Raw genomic sequence first — 17,101 nt, forward strand, 5'->3', positions numbered from 1 at the left:
GAGGAGCCTATGTGGTAGAGGGAGGAGTTTATGTGGTAGGGGGAGGAGCCTACCTCGTAGATGTGGTAGAGGGACGAGCCTTCGTCGGGCCAGTAGCGGTCACACTGCTTCTCTCCGTCCTCCACCAGAGCAGTCAACATCACGATGACTGTACAGCCGTTCTCCCACACCATCTAGAGAGAGAGAGAGAGAGAGAGAGAGAGAGAGAGAGAGACAGAGACAGAGACAGAGAGAGAGAGAGAGAGAGAGAGAGAGAGAGAGAGAGAGAGACTGAATAAATGAATGATCTTTATTTGTCAAAGTACAGGTACAGGTACGGGTCAGCGAAATTTGGGAGAGGTTCCCCCTGGTGCTTAAAGAAGAGAGGACAAGGAACATATATAAACAATGTATACAGTATGATAAAAAATAAACAGAAATACACATTTACCGTATTGGTCCGAATATAAGACGACCCTGATTATAAGACGACCCCCCGTTTTTCAACACCAACATTTAGAAAAAAAGATTTGCAGACCAGATTTGCAGAACAAAGAACAGTGAATTAAACACTTGTTATATTAATGACAATAATAATAATGCCAGTAAAGGCCACGGCACTTTCAAGGCAAAATATGTACAGTATGATTCAAAATTAATATCAAGCAATAATCAAGCAACATTGGGAACATTTTTAAATAACATAGAAAAATACAGGCCACATATTTAACTAAACTTAACTAAAATTCGCCAAACTTCTCCTCCGATCTCTCTCTATCACTCACACACGTCCTCTGCCCCGCTGTGTTTGCTCTCGCTGTCATCGCTCCCCAGCTGCTCCGCTTCCACCGGCTCCGCCCAAAGCGCGTTTTCTCTGACGTATTCAAAAACTCTCCGGTCAACCTCACTGAAACGGCCACTTTGAGGACCACGGTAGGATTTGCGCTGACTGTTGACGTCTTTGAGACGTTATTTTGTTGCTCGCCATCTTCTTACGTTACACTCCGTGACCCCAAACTTCTTGGCAGCTTGGCAGTTGTTACTTGACTCTGCCTTATTGACGACCATTATTTTAAAATTGGCATCATAGCTCCTCCGCTGTTGTTGATTGACCTGACCCACTTTTGAGCCACTTGTCTCTAATGGTCAGCCTGTCTTTAAACACCGGTAACGGTCTGGTTGTTAAGGACGCTGGACTACTTCTTCCCGGAACCAATTTCTAGCGCAACCTGCGGCCGCGAATGTGTATTGACATTTAAAGGGAGAGGCGAAGAAGAGAAACGGCGCTCTGAATACTAGACCCCGAATATAAGACGACCCAACTTTTTCAGACCTATTTCGAGGGGAAAATTCGTATTCGGACCAATACGGTAATATAAATATAATTAAAACTTAGTTAAAGTGCAGTTGAATGACTTGTAAACATGACAACCCAATATTGCACAAGTCCTTAGCAAGTGAGGGAGGCAGGTAAATAAATAGATGGTTCACTATTGGGAATTGCACAGTTCCCTAGTTGCTGCCACGTGCGTGATTGTCCGAGAGGTCAGGTGTTAGCAACGTTCAGCGCCTGTATGGCCCTGGGGTAGAAGCTCGATTTAGGCTGTTTGTCCGTGCAGCCGTAGTCTTAAAACGCTTCCCTGAGCGCAGCAGCACAAGGGTTCGTTACCCGGTTGGGTTGGATCCTTGGAGATCTTGGTAGCCTTCTTGAGGCAGCACAGTTCCTCCAGAGAGGGGAGAGGGCAGCCGATGATCTTCTGGGCCAAGCTAAGGACCCGCTGTAGTGCCTTCCTCTCTGCAGCTGTGCAACTGGAGAACCACACGCAGATACAGTATGTGCAGTGGTAAGAGGTCACAAGCAACTCCTCCCTAAGGTGGTAGTTCCTGAGGACTCTCAGGAAATAGAGTCGCTGTTGTGCCTTCTTGATGATGGCTGTGGTGTTGGTCCTCCAGGACAGGTCCTCCTGGATGTGCACCCCCAGGAAGCAGAACGCTGCGACCCTCTCCATGCAGCCACCGTCGATGAGCAGGGGCTGGATCGCAGTCTTCTTCCTCCTGAAATCGACGATGACCTCCCGGGTTTTGAGCTGGTTCAGCAGCAGGTTGTTAGCCTTGCACTGTTTGCTCAGCTGCTCCACCTTGTCCCGGTATGCGGTCTCGTTTCCCCCCAAGATGCGGCCCACCAGGGTGGTGTCGTCCGCATACTTTGTGATGTCATTGCTGGGGTGAACGGGGGTAAAGTCATGTGTATAGAGGGAGTAGAGCAGTGGGCTCAGCACGCGGCCCTGAGGAGTCCCAGTGCTGGGTGTGAGGGCTGTGAAGGTGTGGCCACACTGGCCAGACAGGAAGTCCTTAATCCAGGTGCAGGTATTGAGGGGTAGTCCCAGGTCTGACAGTTTGAACACCAGTCTGTCCGGAAGTATAGTGTTGAACGCTGAGTTGAAATCCACGAAGTGCATTCTGACATAGCTACTCCTCTCCTCCAGGTGGGACAGGGTGGAGTGGAGAGCCGTCGCAATGGCGTCTTCTGTGGACCTGTTGGCTCGGTTGGCAAACTGGTGTGAGTCTAGTCGTGTTCTGTGAGGGTGAAGCTGCTGGGGGCTGGTGGGTGTGGGGGTTGTGATGTGGCTTCCCCACTCGGCCTCATCTCGAACCACGCGTAGAAGGAGTTCAGCTCTTCCGCCAGCTGTGGGTTATCCCCGTCGGCTGAGAGCCTGCTGACTCTGAATTTGGTCATGTGCTGGACCCCTGCCACACCCACCTCGAGTCTTTGCTCGACAAGTATTTGATCTTGCCCTTGTACTCCGTCTTGGGCCTCTTTGATGCCTCGGTTCAGGTTGACCCTGGCGATGTTGTAGAGGGCCTTGTCCTTTGACCTGAGGGCGGAGACTCTCTCCCTGAGCAGCTGCAGCACCTTTCTGTTCATCCATGGCTTTGTGTCGGGGTAAACCCGGACACGCTTGTCCACGGTGACCGAGTCTGCTCAGCTCCTGAAGTGTTGGAGGACCATTGATGTGCACCGTTCCAGGTCCTCATGCTCGTATTCCTCCCATCCGGTGTCATGGAGACTGATCTGCAGTGGGTTCTGCTGGCCGGGTTTCGACTGTCCTAGTGGTGATGGGAGCACTTTTCCTGATGGGGCTGTACGCTGGAATCAGAAGGATGGACACATGGTCCGACAGCGAGTGAGCCAGCGGTCTGGCTAATTAGGCTAGTGTAATGTTGGTATAAACATTGTCCAGTGTCTTTTCTCCCCTCGTGGTACATTTAACACGGAAGTATTACTTTTAGATTGGCATGATTGATGATGTGGACTGCCTCAGGGTACTCTGTTGTTTACTGATGACGTCATGTAGCTGAGCCAGTGCTATGTTTGCATCAGCGTCGGGAGGTATGCAGTGTTTCCCACGGACAGAAAGCAATGTGTGGGACAGGGGGGAGACGGGGAGAGGAGTCCTGACAGGGGGGTAAGGAGCCCAGACGGGGGGGGGGGGGGGGGGTTCTTGTGTTTCACTTTTTGGGTAAAACAAATTCAATAGTATAACGTAACAATATAAATATAATGATAAAAATTATAATAGTCGTTCAACCAATCAGATCAACGATCGCTTCAATCGCAACAATCGCTTCCCTGTCGTCATTGTGTTAAACCAGCCAATAGCACGCCAGGGGGAAAAGCCAGCTTGGTGATTGACTCCAGTAAAAGCGGATCGGAAACAGAAAGAAATGTATTGCTCTCCAGCCCCTTCTGCAGAGCGAATTCAAATCGCCGGCAGAACGGGCTGGGGGTACCCAGCTAATACCGTAGCCTATCTCAACCTAACCGCATTTCAAATTAATCACATCGTTTGCTGCGTTACCAACGTTATCTATGCTGATTTAGGGTGCGGGATGTTCAATATCAATAACGTTGAGTTCTTAAGGGCTAACATTATCTTTTCTGAGCTAACAATAATTTTGGGCAGGTGTTTTTGAGCACAGTATATCATACTCAACTTTGGTAAAACGGTCGCCGACCGTCTTCTCTTTGCCAAATATCCCGCTGCTTCGGGTTTCCTTTGATAGGCGCGTTGAGAGGAGGAGCGGGCAAATCAGCTGTTTAAGTGTACCCGCGCACCACTGGCATGAATGCACGCTTGTCTCAGTGTGTGCGTGTTCGTGTGCGTGCGTGAACGAGAATGTCAGGGAGAAAGAGTGCTATGAGGAGATGGATGAACGGAACAAAATAGATATTATATATCTATTTGTGGCGCTTGGTGTTGATTCTGTGGTGCTGCGCAACAGAATCACACATTGGTCTATGGATGGGAAACATTGGTATGTAAACATCTGTGATCAGCACGGCATTGAATTCCCTCGGGAGGAATGTAGGCCGGCATTTAACTGTGATATATTCCAACTCCGGGGAGCAGTGGCTACTCACAGTTCTAGTGTTGGAGCTCCAGCTTTCTTTAGTGAAATGAGAAGGCCACCACCACGTTGTTTCCCACTAACCTTAGTTCTATCAGCTCTGTGAGCTGTACGGCCCTCCAGTGCTACCGCAGAGTCGGGAATGGACGCCTGGAGCCAGGTTTCCGTGAAAATAAGCACACGGCTATCCTTCACGATGTTGTTAGTTGCAACCCGCAGTCATAGTTCGTCCATCTTGCTAGCGATTGATCTAACGTTGGAGAGGAAAATACTCGGCAAAGCCGGTTTGTCCGGGCATCTCTTCATCCTCGCTAACAGACCTCGCCTGCAGCCCTGTCGTTGCTTACGATCCCTTCGCCGTCGCTTGTGCTTCAGATCCGGGACCATGAACCGTCTGTCCCCCGGTGTCCGGGCGATGTCTTTGGGTACTCCGTGTTCGCCTAGGTATTCAGCTGAGATGGTCCTCTCGCTGTGTGTACCAATCCCTAGCATGTCGTGTCTGCTGTAGGCTGTGTGTGCACAGCAATTGTTTACCGATACTAAAACTAAAACTAAGACATACATAAAACAGTACATAAATAAACCAGAGAAGGCACCATCCGGAAGAGCTCCAAGCCGTGTGTCTAATAGAGAGAGAGAGAGAGAGACAGAGAGACAGAGACAGAGACAGAGAGAGACAGAGACAGAGACAGAAACAGAGAGAGAGAGAGAGAGAGAGACTTTTAACTTTTGAAAAAAACTTTATTCAACGTTTCTTTCTTCAACAATCAACCTTTTAACACAGACAACGAAGACTTTAGGTTAGACAGCAATAAATAATAAATAACTAAATAAACACACTCATTAAAACGCAGTTAAAAAAACAACAACAACAACACATTGACAGTGTAAAGTGACTCGTTCAAGCTGACGTTATGAGAGACAGCAGGCACACTGCTTTATATACCCTCTGCATCTTCAACATTGCTTAGCTCTTTTGCTAGTCTCTGCCCAATTTTTTTCAATCTGTAATACTCCTTCTCAGTGAAACCTCCCTCCCCTCTGATGTTCATCTGAGATTTTAAAGATAGCAACAGCATTTTTTTGTCTGCAAAATGTTTATCATACTGGACATTCTTCATATTTTTTGTTCTTTTCAAGAACACCTGTATACTATGTACTGAGTACATCCCATCCAGCTGTGAAGCAGAAGCCAGTGGTGAGTCAGTGAGGGGCTGGCTGTCTGTTACACAGTCCACCATCTTCTCCTCCTCCTCCTCCTCCTCCTCCTCCTCCTCCTCCTCCTCCTCCTCCTCCTCCTCCTCACTAGACTCTGTCTCTTCACCACTAGACTCTGTCTGCACCTCCTTCTCCTCCCCATCTGCTGTTTTCTTGGCTTTAGAGCCACAGGTTTCACTGGTCTGTTTCCTTTTAAGAAGGGGAGCCTTACACCTACTGTCTTCCTCCTCCATCAACCCACCCCCACTGTCACTCTGCTCTACTGCAGCAGAGCTGGGCCCAGCCTCTACACTCTCTGCTGGTTCTGTAACATTGTCCCCCTTCTCCTGAACAACACACTCATTCTTTTTTCCATTGTCAACACATAATAGAAAAGCCTTTTCTGGATTTTCCCCACACTGCTTTGCAGTTACAACATTTTCCTCTGTGACCTCAATGCTTGCAGCCCGCTGTTTTACAGCGTCCACATCTTTGGAGGGGCCTGCTGTCGCCTCAGCAGGCTCGGGCCGATTTTTGGGGGCTATTTCCGGGCAAGCTCTGACTAAATGCCCTTCTTTCCCGCAGCCAAAACACTTCAGAGTTCCAGAATTTACAAACACAGCATAGTCAAAATCATCCACCCTCAATTGAAAAACTAAACTCAGTTCACTGTCCTTCTTGTTCAGAATCATGTGCACTTGCCGTCTATGTGACACGACATGCCGCAGCAGGGGAGACTTGCAGCCTGACGGCAGCTTCCTGATTGGAGACACTATTTTCCCGTGCTTCGATAGTTCCCGAACCAGAACCTCGTCGCCGATGAACGGAGGGATGTTAGAAATAGTAATCCTCGCTGCCGGCGTTGTAAGCGGAGACACGGACACAAACAAATCATTCACAACGATCCCAGATTCCACCACTTGGTATGCCTTGGCCACGCTGTCCACAAAAATAACGACCCCTCCGTTCATCCGGGCCGCGGACTTGATGCTGCTGTGCCCGACAATGTCTGCCACTGCCAGACTGCAGTCCTCCACTGAACACGGGAAGGTGGTGGAGATCTTGAAGCCATGCTTGCGGCTGAGCCCCTCGAACACCGCCATATTCTAGGCCCACCGACCAGCGGCCGCTGGTCGATCGCGAAAAAACACCTCAAAGTAGCACCAAAAACCACCAAACACCTCGCAAAAACCTTCACCCAACCATATATACAACGTTTACCGAAAAAAACGATGAAAAAGGTTCGCAAAAACTTCTCAATATCGCTCTCACACACGCTCCGCTCTGCTCCGCAAATCACGCACCTTCCGCTCAATCAGAGAGAGAGAGAGAGAGAGAGAGAGAGAGAGAGACAGAGACAGAGACAGAGACAGAGACAGAGACAGAGTGAGAGACAGAGAGAGAGAGACAGAGAGAGAGACAGAGAGAGAGAGAGAGAGAGAGAGAGAGAGAGAGAGAGAGAGAGAGAGAGAGAGAGAGAGAGAGAGAGAGAGAGAGAGAGAGAGAGAGAGAGAGAGAGAGAGAGACAGAGAGACAGAGAGAGAGAGAGAGAGAGAGAGAGAGAGAGAGACAGAGACAGAGACAGAGACAGAGACAGAGTGAGAGACAGAGAGAGAGAGAGAGAGACAGAGAGAGAGAGACAGAGAGAGAGAGAGAGAGAGAGAGAGAGAGACAGAGAGAGAGAGAGAGAGAGAGAGAGGGACAGAGACAGAGTGAGAGACAGAGAGAGAGAGAGAGAGAGACAGAGAGAGAGAGAGAGAGAGAGAGAGGGAGAGAGGGAGAGAGAGAGTGAGACACAGCAGGGGGTTTTCCCCCCACCTCCAGGTCTCACCCCTCCTCAGTCCAGGTCTCACCTGCCAGAAGTCAGAGATGGTGTGAGACAGTGGCCCCTGCGTCGCAATGTAGGCCGGCATCCGGGGGTCGTGCTCGATCTGGTAGAGGTCACAGGTAACATCAGGGGGAAAAGGTCACATCAGGGGTCAACGGTCACAAGAAGGGTCAGGGGTCAGTGACGTGGGTCTTACTATGGTGCTGGCATTGATGTAGTCGTCCCGGGAGGGGTTGACCTCAGCCCGGAGCTTCACCCTGGAGTGGTCATCTGGAAGAGGAGGAGGAGACATGAGGGGGACAGCATCAGCACCGTCATCGTCACGGCGATGGTTCTGATGAGGGCCGTCTTGAAGAGAAATCCTAAACCGATTGGTTTAGGATTAGGGTTTTTTAAGAGTTTAAAGGCGCTCCCAGGGCACCCTAAAACCCTTAAAAACAGTCCTAACGGGTCTCATAGTTCCGTTAGGATGAAGGGTATTTAAAGGGTTGTTACGTTTTCTAGTGGTTTTAAGGGTTTTACGGTGCTCTGAAGGGTTCTGAAGGTGGTTTACAGGGTCTTACAGTACACCTTAAACCCTCTAGTCTCGTTTGGACTGGAGGGTTTTAGGGTTTTAGGGTTTAACGGTTCTAAAGTTGTGTTTCAGGGTCTTTCAAGCTTCTCACAGGGCACAAAGTCAGGGCTGCGGTTCTTCTTGAGATGGGCGGGGCTGTGGGCGGAGCTGACGGCACTAGGCTCCGCCTGGTAGGAGCAGAGCGCCTCCCACTCCTGCAGGAGGCGGTCCTTGTTCCTCAGGTGGTCCTCCATGTAGGCCTGGAGGGGGGGGGAGTATTTTAATATATACATTCAAAACATGAACACGTTTGTGTTGTCTTACCTTTTTAATCTACGATGTGTCAATGCGTTGTCATGGTGACCAATTAGAATTCATGAGTGCTGGCTAATTCTATAACATATAACCAGTAGAGACCATGTGACCAGTAGAGACCATGTGAGCAGTAGAGACCATGTGACCAGTAGACCAGTAGAGACCAGTCGACCAGTAGACCAGTACCATGAGACCAGTAGAGACCAGTACTCACCAGTACCATGTGACCAGTAGAGAACAGTAGACCAGTACTCACCAGGACCATGTGACCAGTACAGACCAGTAGACCAGTACCCACCAGTACCATGTGACCAGTAGAGACCAGTAGACCAGTACTCACCAGTACCATGTGACCAGTAGAGACCATGTGACCAGTAGAGACCAGTATACCAGTACTCACCAGTACCATGTGACCAGTAGAGACCAGTTGAGACCAGTAGACCAGTACCCACCAGTACCATGTGACCATTAGAGACCAGTAGAGACCAGTAGACCAGTACCCACCAGTACCATGTGACCAGTACAGACCAGTAGACCAGTACTCATCAGTACCATGTGACCAGTGGAGACCAGTAGAGACCAGTTGAGACCAGTAGACCAGTACCCACCAGTACCATGTGACCAGTAGAGACCAGTAGACCAGTACCCACCAGTACCATGTGACCAGTAGAGACCAGTAGAGACCAGTTGAGACCAGTAGACCAGTACCCACCAGTACCATGTGACCAGTACAGACCAGTAGACCAGTACTCACCAGGACCATGTGACCAGTAGAGATGTCCATGTTGGCCTGCGCCGGCTCCTCGCACCAGGAGGGGGTGGAGCTGTGGGAGCCCGGGCTGGGCGCCGCCCCCTCGCTGAACTGGGACGACACGCTGCTGACCCGCGACCCGTCGGCCCCGCCCCCGACCCCCGCCGTGGCCCCGACCCCGACCCCGGGGCCCCGCCCGGCACCGCCGCCCCCGGGGCCCGCCGCCGCCCCCAGAGCCGCCGCCTCCAGGCGCCCAAAGGCCCCCCTGGAGGCCATGTGCTGCCGGCACAGGTCCTGGGGAGGGAGAGACCGACCCGTTAGACACTCCTCAGTGGGCTAGGTGATCATACAGTCCTGTGGAGAGAGACCAGACCACACCGTCAGGTCCGCCTTTGGTTCAGGCATTGAATTGAAGGAAAACATCAGCAGTTTGAACCGGGACCCTACCTTCTTTTAAGACCTTTTAAGGGCAGAATGCAGACGACTTCTGAGACGGCCCAGTACTGAACCAGACCGCTGCAGCTGGAACCAAGGAGGCGGGGCGCTACGTAATCCTTTGGGGCAGTGTAAGGTCTGGTCCTGGTCCTACCTGGTACTCCCGGTCTGTACCAGTCAGTAGGGAGTTTAGGGGGTCCTACCTGGTACTGCAGGTCTGTACCTGTCAGTAGGGGGTTTAGGGGGTCCTACCTGGTACTCCTGGTCTATACCTGTCAGTAGGGGGTTTAGGGGGTCCTACCTGGTACTGCTGGTCTATACCAGTCAGTAGGGGGTTTAGGGGATCCTACCTGGTACTCTATACCTGTCAGTAGGGGGTCTAGGGGGTCCTACCTGGTACTGCTGGTCTATATTGTCAGTAGGAGGTTTAGGGGGTCCTACCTGGTACTGCTGGTCTATACCAGTCAGTAGGGGGTTTAGGGGTCCTACCTGGTACTGCTGGTCTATACCTGTCAGTAGGGGGTTTAGGGGGTCCTACCTGGTACTCTATACCTGTCAGTAGAGGGTTTTGGGGGTCCTACCTGGTACTGCTGGTCTATACCAGTCAGTAGGGGGTTTAGGGGGTCCTACTTGGTACTCCTGGTCTATACCACTCAGTAGGGGGTTTAGGGGGTCCTACCTGGTACTCTATACCTGTCAGTAAGGGGTTTAGGGGGTCCTACCTGGTACTCCTGGTCTCTACCTGTCAGTAGGGGGTTTAGGGGGTCCTACCTGGTACTCCTGGTCTCTACCTGTCAGTAGGGGGTTTAGGGGGTCCTACCTAGTCCTCCTGGTACTCTATACCATCAGTAGGGGGTTTAGGGGGTCCTACCTGGTACTCCTGGTCTATACCTGTCAGTAGGGGGTTTAGGGGTCCTACCTGGTACTCCTGGTCTCTACCTGTCAGTAGGGGGTTTAGGGGGTCCCACCTGGTACTCCTGGTCTCTACCTGTCAGTAGGGGGTTTCGGGGGTCATACCTGGTACTCCTGGTGGGTGAAGGACCCCCCCTCCGGTCCGAGCCCCAGCTTCCTGGCGGCGAGCCGGTGGGCGTGGCGTCTCAGACAGGTGATCGTCATGGCAGCCGCGAGGACCGCCCCCACGCAGCTGGTGACCACCAGGATCCCAAACCCCCAGCGGGACCCTCCGGGCGGGAGCCGCTGGGCCTGGAGGGGAGCCGGACCCTCCTGCTTCTGGGGGGAGAGGGGGAACATCTGGGCTCTGGTCTGATCACTGAGACCAGAGAACATCTGGGCTCTGGTCTGATAATGGATACCAGAGAACATCTGGACTCTTGTCTGATCACTGAGACCAGAAAACATCTGGACTCTGGTCTGATAATGGAGACCAGAGAACATCTGGGCTCTGGTCTGATAATGGAGACTAAAGAACATCTGGGCTCTGGTCTGATCACTGAGACCAGAGAACATCTGGACTCTGGTCTGATAATGGAGACCAGAGAACATCTGGGCTCTGGTCTGATAATGGAGACCAGAGAACATCTGGACTCTGGTCTGATAATGGAGACAAGAGAACATCTGGACTCTGGTCTGTTAATGGAGACCAAAGAACATCTGGACTCTGGTCTAATAATGGAGACCAGAGAACATCCGGACTCTGGTCTAATAATGGAGACCAGAGAACATCTGGGCTCTGGTCTGATAATGGAGACCAGAGAACATCTGGGCTCTGGTCTGATAATGGAGACCAGAGAACATCTGGGCTCTGGTCTGATAATGGAGACCAGAGAACATCTGGACTCTGGTCTGATAATGGAGACCAGAGCCCAGATGTATCATGGAGATGCTCTTCATGTACTTCATTAACTGGACACCAGTGGTCTTCTTCTACTGGTGATAACTGGAGACCACTGGTCATCTACTGGTGTTAACTGGAGACCAGTGGTCTGATCATGGAGAGGCTCTTCATGTACTGGTATGTACTGGTATGTACTGGTGTTAACTGGAGACCAGTGGTAGGCTCATGGGGATGCTATTCTCTACTGGTATGTACTGGTATGTACTGGTGTTGACTGGAGAGCACCCACCTCTCCGACGCCGGCCTGTAGGATCTCCAGCCCGGTGCCCGACTCCAGGAAGCTCTTCTCAGCGACTGTGGAGCACACAGGTACACCTCCTTTACACCCACCCCCCCAGGAGAGAGGACCGGACCCCCCAGGAGAGAGAGGACCGGGGTCCTGCCCCCCTCAGGAGAGAGAGAGGACTGGGGTCCCCCCCCAGGAGAGAGAGAGGACCGGGGTCCTGCCCCCCCCAGGAGAGGGAGAGGACTGGGGTCCCCCCCCAGGAGAGAGAGAGGACCGGGTCCTACCTGCTTTCCCGGAGACGTCTTCAGCGCTGAGGTTCTGGGCGTTGGGCCGGACTCTGAAGGTCATCGCTGGTCCGACCACACTGCAGAGAACCGGAGAAACCACAGGGGATGAGCTTATAACCTCCTGCTAGGGGAACAGATCTAGAACCACATCTAGAACCTTCTGCTAGAGGAACAAATCTAGAACCACATCTAGAACTTTCTGCTGGAGGAACAGATCTAGAACCAGATCTAGAACCTTCTGCTGGAGGAACAGATCTAGAACCACATCTAGAACCTTCTGCTGGAGGAACAGATCTAGAACCACATCTAGAACCTTCTGCTGGAGGTTCTAGATGTGGTTCTAGATCTAGAACCTTCTGCTAGAGGAACAGATCTAGAACCACATCTAGAACCTTCTGCTGGAGGAACAGATCTAGAACCACATCTAGAACCTGCTGCTGGAGGAACAGATCTAGAACCACATCTAGAACCTTCTGCTAGGGGAACAGATCTAGAACCACATCTAGAACCTTCTGCTGGAGGAACAGAGCAGATGAGTCTAGAATGTGCTGTATAAATATTATTGTTTTGTTTATATTGTGACAGAAAGTCAGACAAGTGGAAGTGCCGGACACATGCAAAGCATTATGGGTAATGCGCGTAACCATGAGGACGTTTTGACACAAAGACATGAAGCTTCAGCCAATCATTCACCTGGTGGTTTATGATTCTAAACTCTTGATTGGCCGTTTCAGATTTCATGATGTGAAATCGGTGTTCGCTGCAGGCCAATCACGTGCTAGCACACCTTAGGCTCCAGCAACATGATTGGCCGAACAAGGGACATGAATCTGAAGTCAAATTTGATCTGAGATCAGGGACATGAATTCAGGTCAGGGGACAGGGTGGACGGAGGTCAGAGGTCAGGCCCTCCGTACCTGATGTTGACGAGGGCGCCGGGGGAGAGGTCAATCCTCTCCGCTAGACGGCCCAGCAAGAGAACCCCGTCCTGAAGCCTGAGGCTGAGGGACACACACACCGTCATGGACACGCACACATGCACAAACACACACATACACACACACACACACACAAACACACACACACACACTAACCAAACGCCACAAACTTGAGACACGAGACACACTATGCGGGTGCACATGGTACAAATGTGTACAAGGACACACACTAGTCCCTAAGACTGCTCCGTCCCTCTGGTGAGGACACACAGACACACACTGTCCCCTCTAGTGAGGACACACAGACACACACTGCCCCCCTCTAGTGAGGACACACAGACACACACTGCCCCCCTCTAGTGAGGACACACAGAAACACACTGTCTCCCTCTAGTGAGGACACACAGACACACACTGACCCCCTCTAGTGGGGACACACAGACACACACTGACCCCCTCTAGTGAGGACACACAGACACACACTGTCCCCCTCTAGTGAGGACACACAGACACACTGTCCCCCTCTAGTGAGGACACACAGACACACACTGACCCCCTCTAGTGAGGACACACAGACACACACTGTCCCCCTCTAGTGAGGACACACACTGTCCCCCTCTAGTGAGGACACACAGACACACACTAAGGTCTCAGTGTCTCTGAGGAGACAGAGCCGCCATTTTGTCCCTCAGTGGAGCGAGAGGAGAGGGGAAGAGGAGAGAGAAGAGTAGAGGGGAGGAGGAGGAGAGAGGAGAAAGGAGAGGAGAAGGGAGGAGGAGAGAGAAGAGGAGAGGGGAGAGGAGAGAGGAGGAGAGGGGGGAGAGGAGAGAGGAGAGGGGAGGAGAGGGGAGAGGAGAGAGGAGGAGAGGAGAGGAGGAGAGACGAGGGTGAGGAGAGGAGAGAGGAGAAAATGAGACGGGAGGTAAGGAGTCTTGCCCTCCTCACCTCTGATTGGTCACGATGTAGCCGTACGTCTCTGCGGTTTTGGCCTTCTTGTCTCCCTCTCTCTCCTGATTGGCCGAGCCACTGGGGGGCGTGTCCTCCTGGGTCTCAGAGTGGGCGGGCTGCGAGGGGGCGGAGCCGGGCACTAAGTCCTTGTTGGGGGTCTTCTCCCGGGGAGTGTGGGACATGGAGCTCTCCCCCATCTGAAGGGAGGCAGAGGTAGTCTCCACGGTGGTTTACAATATGTTTCAGTAAGGGATGTCCTCATACCAATACCATAGCTTAGGCTAGCTGCCGATACCGATATCTATCCCATACTTTGTTTTATTCTGGAACAAATAATGATAAAAAAATATATGGAACCACTTTGCTCGTGATTGCCAATAAACCACCATTAAACATTTCACTTCAGAAAAGATGAATGGCTTAAATCAACTGAAAAGATTTGAACCGAGTTCAAAAGTTTAAATGGAGTAAACATTGTAATCATGCACACATTCAAAAAAATGTAATGGTTGGAATCTTAAAGTGAAGAGTTAACCAAATAGCTAAATGGTTCAAGTTTGTAGCCGAGCTTGGTACGTGTGACGTGATGGCGCCTCCCCTCAGCTACTGCCGAGGAGCGGCGTGCAACAGCCCGGTCCAGGCTGTTTCACTGTTTTCTCCTTTAAGGTTGAAATGAAGCCACACTGCTGACGTGGTTTACCAACAGGTAGCTGTCATGCGCATGCGCCTACTTGATTACTAACTGTTGTTATCACGTGACACGCTGCGCGGATCGCATTATATTTCCCCTCTGACATCCGATCCATCGTAATGGGCCAATATCGGACCGATACCGAGGATCGGATCGGGACATCCCCAGTTTTAGTTTTAAAAAAGACTTTCGTTTTTTAAACAGGTTTTAGTTTCTCTCTTCGGTAATGAATCCTCACCATCTTTTTAGGGGCCGTGGCGTTCAGAGCTGGACCTGAAGGGAAAAGACGGACATTGAGGGCGTTTATCAGACGCTTTTATCCAGAGAGACTCACAATGAGTCTGTTAGTCAGAAGAAAGAGAAACGACAATAAATATCTGTGGGTACATTAAGGATGTTCAGAGAACCAAGTGCTAACAATCACTAGGGGTAAGGGGGGGGCTGAGCTAGGGGGGGTCAAGGTTAGGGGGGGGTCAGGGTAGGGGGGCAGAGTTAGGGGGGTTAGGGGTGTCAGGGGGCACCTTTAGGAAGATGCTGAGAGGAGGAGGAGGAGGAGGAAGAGGGCTCTGTCTCCTGGCTCTGGAAGTCCTTCATGCTGGCCCCGTAGTGCTCCATGAGGAGAGCCAGGTTCTTCATGGAGCGGTCTGAGGAGAGAGGAGAGAGGAGAGAGGAGAGAGGAGAGAGGAGAGAGGAGAGAGAGGAGAGAGGAGAGGAGAGAGAGGAGAGGAGAGAGGAGAGAGGAGAGAGGAGAGAGGAGAGAGGAGAGGAGAGAGGAGAGAGGAGGAGAGAGGAGAGGAGAGAGGAGAGAGGAGAGGAGAGAGGTTTGGTTTTCAAAATCCCTTTATTGCACCACGGCAAGGAGAAAACAACACTATCACATCATCACTTAAGAGCAAAAAAAAGAAAACAGAAACATCCCTAAAATACAACAAACCTGTCCACCAGAAAACGTGTTTCTCTTATCAGAAGCTTACATTCAGATCTCCGTCCCCCCTCACAGAGCATAAAACCCCTCCAACAGCCCATATGTGACTGAAGCCCTGCATATCGTCCATCATTTGATAATAAGCATGTTCCACCCTCAGTCGGGCCTTCAGCAGTCCCTTCAGAACCAGCACCGGCTCCACACTACTGACACTCTGAGCCCGGTTCCTGCGTGTTAGCCAGATGGCCAACTTGGCCGAACCCGATAAAAAGTTCACCAATGTTTGTACACTCTTCTTCTGAGAACAGTACTTCGGGCCAAAAATAACCAAATCAAAAGAAAAATTCTCCCCTATAGCCTGAAACCACCTTTTTAAAAGCTCAAACAGTACTGTCAGCCGAGGACACTGAACGAATAAATGCACCAGGGTCTCAATCTGAGAGCAGAAAATACACTCCTCCCCCTGCTCTGGATCCAGCGGCGCTCTGTATCTGTTTGTAGCTATTGCTCCATGTACAATCCTCCACTGGAGGTCTGCTGTCCGTTTTTCAACGGGCAGCTTGTACAGAGACCGCCAGCTGCCTTTCGGGGAAACGTCTGGACCAAAGAAAATCTGTCCACCTCGACTCCTGCATGCCTGCCAAAGAGCTCAGGTTCAGAACCTTGGAGCAGATTTGGTACAAATCCTTCTTCCCTGCAGCCTGAAAAATCTCCATGTGTGGGGTTGTGAGAGACAGCAGCTGACCTCCTCCCTCCTGCCACTCCCCCACAACTGGGGTGATAGACAGACCGGGGAAACTGTACTCTCTCTCTTCGCTCCACTGGTCACACAGAGTGCGGTTTTGTGCAAATTCTCTCAGAGGTTGTTGCAGGGCAGCACATACTTCCTCCACCACTCTGTTGATCAACCTGATGAAGGTGATGTTGCTTCTCTCTCTCAAGGTGTCCACAGATGTTGCCGTCATCTTCATCAGATGGCCCAGTTTGGTGCAGCTAGCCTCTCTAAGATAGGCTCGCAGGCTGGCAGACTGCAGTGTTTGAGTCTTTATGAGGTTATTATAAAACAAAGGTTCCTCAAACAACCACATGTCCGGAGTCTCATTTGTGGCACGTGCAACCTTAAAAATCTGCCATGCCTGCAATACCGAGCTGTAGAAAGGTGTCAGTCCAGTTAGGTCCACATCCTCAAGCTGTAAAAGGAAAAGCTGTTTATCATAGCCCAATCGCCCAGCTCTCTTCAGCAGCAATCGAGCTGTGTCAAACCAGCTTGGGCCGCAATTGTACAGCAGTCTTTGTGCAGTCTGGAGTCTAAAAGAGGCAATTTTTGCCTGGATGTTAATCAGTCCCTGCCCCCCTTCAGCCACAGGCAGGTAGAGGGCTGCTGCCCGGACCCAGTGCCGGCCAGACCAGAAATAGTCCAGGATGACCCGCTGAACGTCCTCCATCAGGCCTCTCGGTGTCGTCAGAGCAATCAGCCTATGCCAAAGAGTCGAGGCGACCAGGTTATTGGCCACCAGAACTCTTCCCCTATACGACAGCTGGGGTAGCAACCATTTCCATTTAGACAACCGAGCGCACACTTTCTCCTTAACTCCCTCCCAGTTCATGTTTTGAAAACCCTCAGTGCCCAAAAATACTCCCAACACTTTCAGGCCTTCCTTCCTCCACTCAAGACCTCCAGGCAGACTGGGCACTGCCTGAACCCTCCACTGTCCCACCAATAAGGCTTCACTCTTTGCCCAGTTCACCCGAGCAGATGAGGC

General features: G+C 51.3%; 1 protein-coding gene across 5 annotated transcripts in view; it reads right to left on the reverse strand.

Annotated features, from left to right (window-relative positions):
- The window catches only part of LOC132460648 (receptor-type tyrosine-protein phosphatase-like N), a 69,078-nt gene that overhangs the window by 36,060 nt on the left and 15,917 nt on the right, over positions 1–17,101 (reverse strand). For 2 of the 5 annotated variants that reach the window (XM_060055446.1, XM_060055447.1), the window contains exons 3-14: positions 14,935–15,057; positions 14,652–14,686; positions 13,720–13,940; positions 12,754–12,837; positions 11,834–11,913; positions 11,553–11,617; positions 10,486–10,698; positions 9,037–9,327; positions 8,080–8,227; positions 7,611–7,684; positions 7,418–7,517; positions 54–173 (exon numbers count right to left, since the gene is read on the reverse strand). In XM_060055446.1, the coding sequence (XP_059911429.1) occupies positions 100–173; positions 7,418–7,517; positions 7,611–7,684; positions 8,080–8,227; positions 9,037–9,327; positions 10,486–10,698; positions 11,553–11,617; positions 11,834–11,913; positions 12,754–12,837; positions 13,720–13,940; positions 14,652–14,686; positions 14,935–15,057 (1,508 nt within the window). In that variant the 3' untranslated portion in view covers positions 54–99. The remainder of the gene's footprint in view (positions 1–53; positions 174–7,417; positions 7,518–7,610; positions 7,685–8,079; positions 8,228–9,036; positions 9,328–10,485; positions 10,699–11,552; positions 11,618–11,833; positions 11,914–12,753; positions 12,838–13,719; positions 13,941–14,651; positions 14,687–14,934; positions 15,058–17,101) is intronic. The other 3 variants (XM_060055443.1, XM_060055442.1, XM_060055445.1) reach the window with 3 other exon arrangements.

The sequence above is a fragment of the Gadus macrocephalus genome, chromosome 7 (genome assembly GCF_031168955.1).
Source record: "Gadus macrocephalus chromosome 7, ASM3116895v1".
NCBI lineage: Eukaryota > Metazoa > Chordata > Actinopteri > Gadiformes > Gadidae > Gadus > Gadus macrocephalus.